Below are 12,464 nucleotides of genomic sequence, written 5' to 3' on the forward strand. Positions count from 1 at the left end.
AGAGCACACAAGCAGGGGGAGCAGCAGGCAGAAGGAGAAGGAGAAGCAGGCTCCTTGGGTGAGCCCAATGCGGGGCCCAATCCCAGGACCCTGGGACCATGACCTGAACCAAAGGCAGACGCTTAACCAACTGAGCCATCCAGGCGCCCTTAAAGATTTTTATTTATTTATTTGAGAGAGAAAGCACAACCAGGGGGAGGAGCAGAGGGAGAGGGACAAGCAGACTCTGTGCTGAGTGTGGAGCCCAATGCTCAATCCATGACCCTGAGATCATGACCTGAGCTGAAGTCAAGAGTCAGACGCTCAACCGACTGAACCACCCACGTGACCAAGGTTTTATAGTCCTACGTTTAGGTCTTTAATCAATTTTGAATTAATTTTGGACATTGTTTAAGGTAGGGATCACACTCTATTCTTTTATGTGCATATACAGTTTTCCCAGCACCATTTGAAGAGGCTAGTTTCCCCCATTTTCCCACTGGCACCCTTGTTGAAGATCATTTAAGCATATATGTGAGGGTCTATTTCTGGGCTCTATATTCTGCTCCATTGGTCCTTGTGTTTGTAGGGAAAATGCACTGAGATACCCAATCATAGAATCACCACCACTTCCTGACAGCATCCAGTCCAGAGCAAAGCCCTGCTTCCTTGAACTCTGTCCAAAATCACCCAATATAAGCCCAGATCCTACACAGGCGTACCTGTGATATTGTGCTTAACAAGTAGTTTTTAAACAAATTGAAGGTCATTGTCAACCCTGCAATGAGCAAGTGTATTGGCATTATTTTCCCAACAGCATTTAGCATTTGTTCACTTCACATCTCTGTCACATTTTGGCAATTCTCCCCACATTTCAAAATTTTTATTACTATTATATTTGTTATGGTGATCTCCGATGATCTTTGATGTTACTATTGTAATTGTTTTTGGGATGCCACAAATCACACCTATAAAAGATGACAAATTTCATAAGTGTTATCTATGTTCTCCCTGTTTCACAGACCAGTCATTCCCCCAATCTCTCTCCCTCTCTGTGGGCCTCCCTATCTCTGAGACACAATAATACTGAAAGCAAGCCAATTAATCATCCTACAATGGTCTCTAAATGTTCAAGTGAAAGGAAGACTCACACATCTCTCACTTTAAGGCAGAAGCTAGAAATGATTAAGTTTAGTGGGGGAGGCATGTCAAAAGCCAAAATAGGCGGAAAATTATGCCTTTTGTACCAAACAATTAACTAAAAATGTGAATGCAAAGGAAAAGTTCTTGAAGGAAATTAAAAATGCTACTTCAGTGAACATGCAAATGATAAGAAAGTGAAGTGCGTTCCTGGCAGTCTTTGGTTGGAGGGTATGGGCATACGAAAACATGGGATTTCTATTTTCAAAGTATATAGGACAGTATGCATCAATAGGAGATTCGCATACCAATAAAAAAACTAGACAAAGAGAGAAAAAAAGAAAAAAATAGTCATAAGAGAAGGAATACAAGCAAATGGCTTCATAAATGTTGAAAAAAAAAAAAAGTGTTTTACCCCAAATGCATCCTGCTGATTCAGTTGGTGGGACATCATTTCAAATTTGAGTCCAGCTACTCTCGTTGTCCCTTTCCGTAAAGCCTCAGCACTACAAGCCTGGAAAACCCTGTATTTGGGGTTTATCCTCTACCACCAAGTTGCAAGAGCTGGGGCGCAGACACGGGTTTAAAGGCTCCCCAGGTAGCACGCATTCCTACGGTCTCCGTGGTCCTCCGAGGGAGCCCTGCGCATCTCAGGCCGGCTGGACTCGGAGGAAGGGCGTTCTAGCCAGCTGTCAGCCTACTCGATGGTAGGGCCCCGCCCGCTCGGCCCCCGGCGGCCGCCATGTTGGAGGCTCAGGGAGGGAACCATGGCTGCGAGCGGCAGGTGCGTCGTCCGAGCTGCGCCAGCTCCGCCGGGCAGATGCTGGAGGTACGGCCGGGCCTGTACCTGGGTGGAGCCGCGGCCGTGGCGGAGCCGGACCACCTGAGACAAGCGGGCATCACAGCCGTGCTGACGGTGGATTCGGAGGAGCCCGACTTCGGGTCGGGGGCTGGGATGGAGGGTCTACGGAGCCTCTTCGTGTGGGCGCTGGACAAGCCCGAGACTGACCTACTCAGCCATCTGGACCGGTGCGTGGCCTTCATCAGCCAGGCCCGCGCCGAGGGCCGCGCGGTGTTGGTGCACTGGTGAGTGGCGCGCACATGGGGGAGCCCCCCGGCTTTGCTTCCAGCCTGCCGCCGCCGCCCCTTCCTCCGAGGACCCTACGGGAGGACGAAGGGACTGTCAGACCACCACTCCGCGGCTGGCGTGCTTCCGAGAGAGAGGAGGGGCGGGTGGCAGGCCCCCGCGGGCGCGCTTGCTTTCATTCATGCTCGCGCCTTGATTCATTCTGCAGCCCCCGTCCCTCCCAACCCCGAGTTGCTTTTTAGGGGGACTGATGGGTGGCAAAGTCCCTGGACCTAAAAAGAGTCGATAGATTTTCAGGCACCTACCCAGATGATTATAATGCAGATTAGGATGCCAGTCGTGCAGTAAAAGATATTAACAAAGATTAAGGTTATTCACACTTCACCGGAAAGGCAGATTATTTTCAGTGTTTTTGTTTGGGGCAGAGGATGGTTGGTGAAGGGAAATGGGGAGAGAAGAATTGGTTAGGACATGCAGGAGCCCTGAGCCATGCCCCGGGGAGAGATGGAGTGAGTTGTAGCAACGCGTAAAAGAAAATCTTGATAGGTATTTGGGAATTTTTAGTAGTCCTCTTTAGTTGCATTGGAGAGTAATAATTAGTTTAAATTTATTGACTCAGCACTTTTACTGCGTGCCCGCATTTGTTTTAAATATTTACATAAAGGACTTAAGCTAGTGGTAAAATGGAAGAAGCCTGGAACCAGATCAGATCTTCAGGGCCCTTAATGCCAAGAGAGGGGAGCTTTGGATTTTTTTCCAAAGCCATTATAAAATTTTTTAAATTAGTGTAGTTATTTTTGAAACGGTAATACATTTACATGGTTCAGAATTCAAAAAGATTAAGGAAATAAATAAAGGAATCATTCTTTTGTATGTCGGTATTTCAGAGGCAAAGGGTTTTTATTTGGGTAGAAGGAGCAGACGGGAAGTGGACCTGAACTTTACCGTTTATGGGAAACTGGGCTTTTTTTTTTTTTTTTTTAAATTGCTGCTATTTGCTATTTTATTTTAAAGGTCTCTTTTTCAGTCATGCAGGAATTAGTCGTAGTGTGGCTGTGATTACTGCTTTTATGATGAAGACTGACCAGTTTACCTTTGAAAAAGCCTATGAAAATCTCCAGACCATCAAACCAGAGGCTAAGTGAGTTCTTTGTTATAGAAATAATTCTGGTTTTTCAAAGTGATTTTATCCATTTAAAGAAAACCTAGCTTTGTATTTGTTTGTCCTTATAGGATGAATGAGGGATTTGAGTGGCAACTGAAATTATACCAGGCAATGGGATATGAAGTAGATACTTCCAGTGCAATTTATAAGCAGTATCGTTTACAAAAGGTTACAGAAAAGTATCCAGGTGAGTAATAATTACTAGTACTTACTGGGCCCATTTTAGATGCTCTTTACTCTGATGCTAAAGGCTTCCAGTGTGTTATCTTACTTTTCCAGTCATCCCTTGAGACAGGTGCTGTTACTTCCTTCTGAAATGGTGGTTTACCAAGAAGTAAGTTGTTCAAGGTCACATGGTTTGTAAGGGGTGGGCTGGGATTTGAACTCAGGCAGTCTGTGCTCAGAACCCAAGGGCTTCTTCACAATGTTCTCTGACCTCACCCTGATTTCTCAACACCGGAGATTTTTATTTTTTTTATTTTTATTTTTTTTAATTTCGGAGGTTAGCACTTCTTGCCTCAATTTGACATTCGCTGAATTTTGTCTGAAAATGCAGAGCTGATTGCAACAAAGAGATAAATTTTAATGATCTCATGTAGAATTACAGAACTTACCTCAAGAACTCTTTGCTGTTGACCCAACCACCATTTCACAAGGATTGAAAGACGGCGTTCTCTACAAATGTAGAAAGTGCAGGTAAAATATTTTCTGTCCTCTGGAGATTTTATCTTATCTCAGGAGCTGAAATGTACTAAAAGTTTCATTTTCTTAAAATCTATAGGAAGAATTTGTTCAATTGAATAATATAAAAATTTCAAATTCAAAACTACTTTTAAGAATATAAATTTTGGGGCCCCTGGGTGGCTCAGTGGGTTAATCCTCTGCCTTCAGCCCAGGTCATGATCCCAGGGTCCTGGGATCAGGCTCTATGCTCAGCAGGGAGCCTGCTTGCCCCTCTCTCTCTGCCTGCCTCTCTGCCTACTTGTGATCTTTCTCTCTGTCAAATAAATAAAACCTTAAAAAAAAGAAAATAAATTCTTAAGAGTGAAAGTAAATCAGGTTACGTGTAGAGGTTATTGAAAATTTAAAGTAGCATAATCCTTTTTTATTTTGCTAAGAAACACTGCACATTTCATCTGTTTCTTCATCCTTTTGGAGGTCATTAATGTTTTTGTTTGTTTGGGGGTTGCAGGCGATCTTTATTTCGAAATTCTAGCATTTTGGATCATAATGAAGGAAGTGGTCCCATAGCCTTTGCCCACAAGAAAGTGACCCCATCTTTCTCGCTCACCGCTGGGAGTCAGGCTCAGTGTACATCGTATTTCATTGAACCTGTACAGTGGATGGAATCTTCTTTGTTGGGCGTGATGGATGGCCAGGTGAGAACACATTTATTTTCTGCAGTTTCATTGTATCATCTATATTTTGTTGTTTCCTGCCCTCTCAACCATATTTTAACTGGTGTTTCATTCCATCATAAGTATTTTCTTACGAAGATTATATCTTTCTAGTGCAGATAAGAATCTATCAAATAAATTGAGTAAAAATCCAGCCTATCTAAAGTAGTGAACCACTTTTGGTTGAGAACTGTTGATCTATGTGAATTCCTTTTAAGACTGTTTATATTTTCTCAAATAGAAGACTAACGTAAGCTGATTAGAATGTATTTAACAAATTTAAATTTGGTAACAAGTAGGGCAAGTCAAAGATTTTTGAGATTACATTTAAAGTTTCTTTCCTTCTTCCCTTTCTTTTTCTCTTTTGTTTCCTCTCTCTTTTTTCCCTGATATTTCAGTTCAGTATGTTTGCTAAGAGATTCATTTTCATTTCCTTTTTATTCTTAAGAATGCAGCTCATGAGAGTATCCTGGGATGGCCACATTTCTCCTTTAGGTTTACTTAATTTAAAGATATTCTTAATCTAAGATATAATTAATATAATTTAGTTATATTAATATATATTATATGTAATATATATTAATATAATCTAAGATATAATTAAATGATATAAAGGTTTATGGTTTGTATAATGAAAATTTTATGAAACTCACTATATTTCACTTGAAGAATACAATAACTGTATGAATAGGTAAAACATACATAGTCATGTTTTATATGTGAGGAAACTTAGTTTGTATTAGTATCTTGCCTAGAAAGAGAAACCTTATATTCAAACCCACATTTTCAGACAATTCTGCTTACTGAGATATAAGTCACTTACTATATAATTTACCCATTTAAAGTGTACAGTTCAGTGGTTTTTAGAATATTCACAGAATTTATGCAACATCATTGTTTTCATCATTCCCCAAATAAGCGCTATACCCATTAGCCATCACTTCCCGCTCTTGGTGGTATCATTTGCAGCAGTGGGGCTTTAATTTTGAAATCCACTTTATCTGTTTGGTTTTTTTCTTTCCTTCTTTCTTCTGTGGCTTGTGCTTTTGGCTTGCTGCTCTTAATTAGCCTGGAAAACATAGAAGATGGAGGCATTTTTGTGGAAGATACTCTATCACATTTGTGCATACTTCTCTGTACACTTATTTGAATTTTCCTATAGATCTAAAAGTGGAATCCCTGGCTTGTGGAGTGTCTACACTGTCTTAAATATTGCTAATATTCCACCCTGGCAATAAAAATGCTTATACACATTTGCTTTTCACTAGCATTGAATGGATGTACCCATTTCCCAATACTCTTGGCATAGTGGATTTTATAAAACTGATAACGTTTTGTCCATCTGAGATGAAAAATATTCATCTTAAAATGTCATCATTTGAATTTCCATGACTACTACTGAGGACCAATATTGTTATATACTTATCAGCTATTTATAGCTTTTCTGTACATTTCCTTTATATCCTTGGTGCATTTTTCTATGGATTTTGCCTTTTTCTTATTGATTTATAGGAGCTCTTTATATAGTCTAGATGTTAATGATTCCTCTAATATATTGCGAGGAATTTCTCCTGTTGCTTATCTCAGCTTTGTGATATATTTTGTCATATTAAAATTTAAGATACTGGGGGCGCCTGGGTGACTCAGTGGGTTAAAGCCTCTGCCTTTGACTCAGGTCATGATCCCACGGTCCTGGATTGAGCTCTGCATGGGACTCTCTGCTCGGTGGGGAGCCTGCTTCCCCCTCTCTCTCTGCCTGCCTCTCTGCCTACTTGTGATCTCTGTCTGTCAAATAAATAAATAAATTCTTAAAAAAAAAATTTAAGATACTTCCGTAATCAAATTTGGTTTCTGAGTTTTATGTCCAGAGCTTTTTTCATTTAAGATTAAAAATAAGACTCCCTGACTCATGTCATGCACAAAATAACAAGCTAAATTTAAAAAATAATGCTCTAAATACATAAAATATAATTGACGTGCTCAGGGTTTTTTTTAATTAGTCTATTTTACTGGAGTATCAGTTTGTTTTTAAAAAGCCGTGATTCTGAGGCCTAACCTACATGCTGTCAGTCTCAATAGTGATATTGACATGAGAGTCCTCACATGCTTTCCTGTTCTTTAGTCATGGTGATCTTAGTTTGAAATATTAAGCTGCAGATTGATTTAAAAGGCACACTTGCCAGTTCTGAAATCTTGGGTCCTATCTCAACCTTTCTGCCCTCATACTGGAGCAGAAAGACCAGATTAATCTGGTCTTTCTCCAGAGTCCCAGGATACAACATGTTTCTTACACAGTTATCCTAGTCCACTATCTATTATGGTAAATTGCCATTGCATTTTACCTTGCTGATTCGATCATAAACTCCTGGAAGGCAGGAGCCATGTCTTAACCTGGTTTTTATTTTGTTTTGTTTGTTTGTGTTACAAGGGGGAGAGGGGGAGGGGCAGAGGAAAGGGAGGAGAGTCGCAGACTCCCTGCTGAGTACGGAGCTCAAGGTGGGGCTTGATTTCAGGACCCTGAGATCAGGACCTGAGCCTGAATCAAGAGTACGGCTCTTAACCGACTGTGTCTTACCTGTTTTTATATCTTCTATTGCCAGTAATAATTATTTGTCTTAGATAAAAGGGAGTGAATGAAGTAACACAGTTCCTTTATTTCAGCTTCTTTGCCCCAAATGCAATGCCAAGTTGGGTTCTTTCAATTGGTATGGTGAGCAGTGCTCATGTGGTCGATGGATAACACCTGCTTTTCAAATACATAAGAATAGAGTGGACGAAATGAAGATGCTGCCCGTTTTGGGATCGCAAATAAGAAAAACATGAACTTGTGACGTTTTTGATAGCTTGGAAAGAAATTTGCTGATACCTGCTTCCCTTGCTTACTGTCATTCGTGGTAGATTGTCTAGTTTATAGGCCATCAGCATTTCGTTTGATGTGGCATGGAAACTGCTCTGTTATTTGTTAGTCTCCTACACTATTTAAGCAGAATACTTTATTTGCAAATCAAAACTTTTAATCATGTAAATTGTACGTTATTTGGTATTAAAATTTTCTATAACCCATGTTCTTTGTTTCATTTATTTTCAAGAGTTCTGATTTTTGGAGTGTTTAGTTATGTGATATTAAGGTCTGGATAGACAAAATTATTTATAAAAATTGGAAATTATCATGTTTAAATAGATTTTTATTTTTAGAAATGTAAAGCAGATTTGTTTGGACATAATTCAAAACTATTTCTCTTTAAGGGACATTAGTAAATCTACATATGTCTGGATTTTTCTTGGAAGTGTAGAAGGAAAGGCTATTAGTAAAACCTTGACTAAAATAAGCTTTTCCTGTTACTCTTTAGGAATCCCAATTATGTAAATTTTTAGAAAAGTATGTTTAAGATACATTTTGAAGTAATCTACTTAAAAATGTATTAATGTTAGGTATGTTTCTAATGATAAGGAAAATACATGTGGAATAACTATATATCAATCACTTTTTTAGCCTGATAGGTTGGAGAATTGGAAAAGGTACTGTGTCCATATTAGCTTTTTAACGTGCTCTCTGGAAACTGGAGTTTATTTCACTCATTACTAATAATTAGAATTGGACCTAATGAGATAGTTGAACATTTACATGAAGTCAGAATTAGCTAGTAAAGAGAAATATAGTCCATGTTCTTAAGCCACTTTGCGTATTTACATGTGAATATGTCTATATGTATATAAACACAAAAATGGGCATAGTTTTAAATGGAAAAAGTGAAAATGAACCTCTTAAAAAATACCTAAATTTTATTTATTTATTTATTTTTACAGAGGGAGAGTGCCGGAGCCACTGGGGAGGTGGGGAGGAGCAGAGGGAGAGGGAGAGAGAATCAAAGCAAGCTCCGCACTGGGCGCAGAGCCCAGAGCCCAGTTCCCCAGAAGGATCTCATGACCCTAAGTTTATGACCTGAGATTAACCAACTGAGCCACCAGGTGCTCCTACCTAGTTTATTTTTGAAATGTTGGGAGTGTTATAGGTGATTCTTGAGAACATCTTAGCATAGGGCCTGAAGCCTTTGGTAACTTCATAAAATGATTTTTCTTATGAGAAAAAATTTCTCCATTTCTTTCTTAGCTTTTGTAATATCTGTTCGCTTTGCTTCATAATGTACTCTGCAAGCTTTTTGAAAACAATTAGGGTGAACCATATGAATTGTGTCTTTTGTGGGTGCAAAACTGAGTAGTGAGAGTTTTGTATGGCTATCCACACTAGCATCTAACAGAGAAAATGACATAGATTTTATCTGAATGTGCAATTCTCAACTCAGTAAGTATTTACTGAGCGCCTATTATGTGCAGATTCTAGGTGATGCAGTGAACAAACTAGATAAAACCCCTCTCTTTTTTAAGATTTTACTCATTTATTCATGAGAGACAGAGAGGCAGAGGCAGATGAAGGATCAGGGAGCCCAAAGGGGGACCTGATCCCACGACCCTGGGATTACAACCTGAGCCAAAGGCAGACACTTAACTGGCTAAGCCATCCAGGCACCCCAAAACCTCTCTTAACAATTTGTATTTTGGCTGGGAGAGAGGGTACTTTTTTTTTTTTTAAAGATTTTATTTGAGAGAGAGTGCACCCAGCATGCACGTGTGCACGGGCACGTGGGGGGCGGGGTGGTGAAGGGCAGAGGGAGAAGCAGACTCTGCTGAGCAGGGAGCCCCATGTGGGCTCAGTCCCAGAACCCTGGGATCATGACCTGAGCCAAAGGCAGATGCTTAACTGACTGAGCCACCCAGGTACTCTGACAAGATTCCTTTTTTGAAAGATAATTGGTATTTGCCAGTGGAAAAATGAGTTTGGGGAAAATGACTTTTCTTTACGTAAATTTTGAAATTTTGTGAAACATCCACTAAGTAAAAATTCCCAATTTAAACTCCATTAATATTTTACTTGGTAAATAGTAAATAGAAATGGTAAATAGAAAATCCATTATGAAGAAGAAACAAAATCTTTAAAAACAAACAAGTGGAACCCTTTTTAATATTTAAGAACATCAACTTAAAGCAAATCTGTCCAAAAGAGTGATACGAGTTTTGTTTCATAGGTGGTGTTTCAGGTACAGTTAAGATAGTAAAGTGGAAGTCTGGCTGGGCTCTGATCCTTCCGGCCCCACCTGTCTCTAGCTGCCTGGAAGGTCTTCTGCAAGCTGAGGGTTAGGCACCTCCTTCATGAAATGGGAGTCATGTATGTCTACTGCTCTGCCCTTCTAGTAGGGTTGTTTTAAAGGTCATTTATATAAGCCTTAAATAAAACACTTGTATAAAAGGGAGATAATAATTATATCCAGTCCGGGCAGTTGTGGGGATTTTAATGATACAATGCAGGTACAGAACGTAAAACAGTACCTAGCTAGTAGCATTCAACACGGTTCCTTAAAATAGCTGCAATTTATTGAGAAGTTACCATGTGCTAGTCACTGCATTTAATGTGTGTTTTTTTAAAAGATTTTATTTATTTATTTGACAGAGATCACAAGTAAGCAGAGAGGCAGGCAGAGAGAGAGGAAGGGAAGCATTTTCCCCGCCGAGCAGAGAGCCCAATGCGGGGATCAATTCCAGGACTCTGGGAGCAGAGAGCCCAACGCGGGGATCGATTCCAGGACTCTGGGATCATGACCTGAGCCGAAGGCAGAGGCTTTAACCCATTGAGCCATCCAGGTGTCCCCATTTAACGTGTTTTATCTAATCCCGCAATCCTATGCGGGATAGATCCTATTATTCCCATTTTACCGGGGAAACTGAGGCTTAGAAAGATTAAGCCGCTTCATCAAAGTTATATTGCTGGCAAATGGTTGAACGTAGACTGGAATCAAGATTTGGCTTATTCCAAAATCTGAGCTTTCAACTCTGTATTCTAGGTTTGAGTTCACTATTTAGGGCAATAGAGAAGATGTCATACTCAAAATGTGAGATTGTGAAATAGAAAAGTACTGGTGAAATGCAATTTTTAACCAAGTTGTAAATATACTGGTCAGGTGCCCCCCCAGCACTTGCAGAATTCTGATGAGTGCAAATTGGGGCCTAGATGCTACTTGTCTTAGTACTTGAAAGTTATAAATCTAGCTACCAAACTATTAAATAAAATGTGTCATTCTCTTATCTTGACAAATATAACTTCATGAAAATCTGGGAGACAAGGTTTGAGTTTAAAATTCTCTGACTTTATGGAGTTCCTGACAATATGACAATGTACAGAGAGCTGGCTCCGAACCTACAGAACAACCTGCAGCCCCTTTCCCCACCCCGGGTTCATTCACATGCCTGGTGCATGTGCACACGTGAACTTCCCACCTCACATTTCTAAACCTAGTCTTGTACTGGCCTACGGCATTGGCACAGTTCGCCCTTGGGAAGTCAGAGGCCTGAGCAAACTTTAGAAACAGGCATGGACAGGGCGCCTGGGTGGCTCAGTGGGTTAGAGCCTCTGCCTTCGGCTCAGGTCATGATCCCAGGGTCCTGGGATCAAGCCCCACATCGGGCTCTCTGCTCAGCAGGGAGCCTGCTTCCTCCTCTCTCTCCCTGCCTGCCTCTCTGACTAGTTGCAATCTCTGCCTGTCAAATAAATAAAATCTTAAAAAAAAAAAAAAAAAAGAAACAGGCATGGAGCTATTCAGGCATGAGAAGCACATCTAGAAGGAGGCATGTGTTCTGGTTGGGCATATCCCCTTGGCACCATGGATTCTCACCCTGTGGGAAGAGACACTGCCAGATGCCAGAGTCGAGTCCTCTGAAGTGTGGATCTAGGCAAGTGCCTCCTTTATGTCTGTAGGCAAAACTCTCTTTTAAATTTTACTTCTCTTCCAAGGGTTTAAGTTGAAAGCAAGGTAATAAAGAAGATTCAATAACATTTGACATTTATCATTAAACACACACACACACACACACACACACACACACACAGAGTAACCAGAATGGAAGGAGTATATGACCAGAGTGTGTATAAAAACTATAACAACCACAGCGAATTTCTGGATGAAAAATGAAGTTTTCCTTGCACTGAAATACTACAGGAAAAATCTTATCAATAGTAAAACTTTTAAAAACTTTCACATTAAAGTTGGGAACAAGGTAAAAGATGTATACTTGTGCGTCTACCTTCAGTGTGGTACCAGATGTCCTTGCTATTGCAATAAAATAAGAAGGGGAAAAGGGGGGCGCCTGGGTGGCTCAGTGGATTAAGCCGCTGCCTTCGGCTCAGGTCGTGGTCTCAGGGTCCTGGGATCGAGCCCCGCATCGGGCTCTCTGCTCCGCAGGGAGCCTGCTTCCTCCTCTCTCTCTGTCTGCCTCTCTGCCTACTTGTGATCTCTCTCTCTCTGTCAAATAAATAAATAAAATCTTAAAAAAAAAAAAAAAAAAAAAAAAGAAGGGGAAAAGGTTTAAGCCTTAGGAAAAAAACAATTCACCGATAGGTGTTGACATCTCTAAAAGTGGGATATTTAGAAATTAGGTGCCTCCTTGTATAATGCAAGGAAGTACGTAAGAAGCATTCCTGCGAAAACAAATGAAACCAAAACCATCTAGTCAAGTTTACATTTAACTGCAGTTTACAGGAACAAATCACCGTGAAGACCCAAACAGCAGTAGGAAATTCTACAGCACAAATGACAGATTGTTTAACAAAGGGCATGGGGTGACAAGGGGAAGAGGGGACTGTCCC

At 40.5% G+C, this 12,464-nt stretch overlaps 1 protein-coding gene across 1 annotated transcript; it reads left to right on the forward strand.

Annotated features, from left to right (window-relative positions):
* The first annotated feature begins 1,759 nt into the window (after window positions 1–1,759).
* DUSP12 (dual specificity phosphatase 12) lies at window positions 1,760–7,825 on the forward strand. The gene is made up of 6 exons (XM_045981976.1): window positions 1,760–2,205; window positions 3,234–3,347; window positions 3,440–3,558; window positions 3,971–4,067; window positions 4,564–4,750; window positions 7,430–7,825. Exons 1-6 carry the CDS (start codon window positions 1,862–1,864, stop codon window positions 7,589–7,591), a joined length of 1,023 nt encoding a protein of 340 aa, XP_045837932.1. The 5' UTR covers window positions 1,760–1,861; the 3' UTR covers window positions 7,592–7,825.
* The last annotated feature ends 4,639 nt before the right edge of the window (window positions 7,826–12,464 follow it).

The sequence above is a fragment of the Meles meles genome, chromosome 17 (genome assembly GCF_922984935.1).
Source record: "Meles meles chromosome 17, mMelMel3.1 paternal haplotype, whole genome shotgun sequence".
In the NCBI taxonomy this organism is placed as follows: domain Eukaryota; kingdom Metazoa; phylum Chordata; class Mammalia; order Carnivora; family Mustelidae; genus Meles; species Meles meles.

Excerpts from the sequence above, each read along its gene's own strand:
- DUSP12 (XM_045981976.1), top strand. The coding sequence starts at position 1,862 with ATGTTGGAGGCTCAGGGAGGGAACCATGGCTGCGAGCGGCAGGTGCGT. Across the intron at positions 3,348-3,439 it reads ACCATCAAACCAGAGGCTAA|GATGAATGAGGGATTTGAGT; the intron begins GTGAGTTCTTTG and ends TTGTCCTTATAG. Across the intron at positions 4,751-7,429 it reads TGGGCGTGATGGATGGCCAG|CTTCTTTGCCCCAAATGCAA; the intron begins GTGAGAACACAT and ends CCTTTATTTCAG.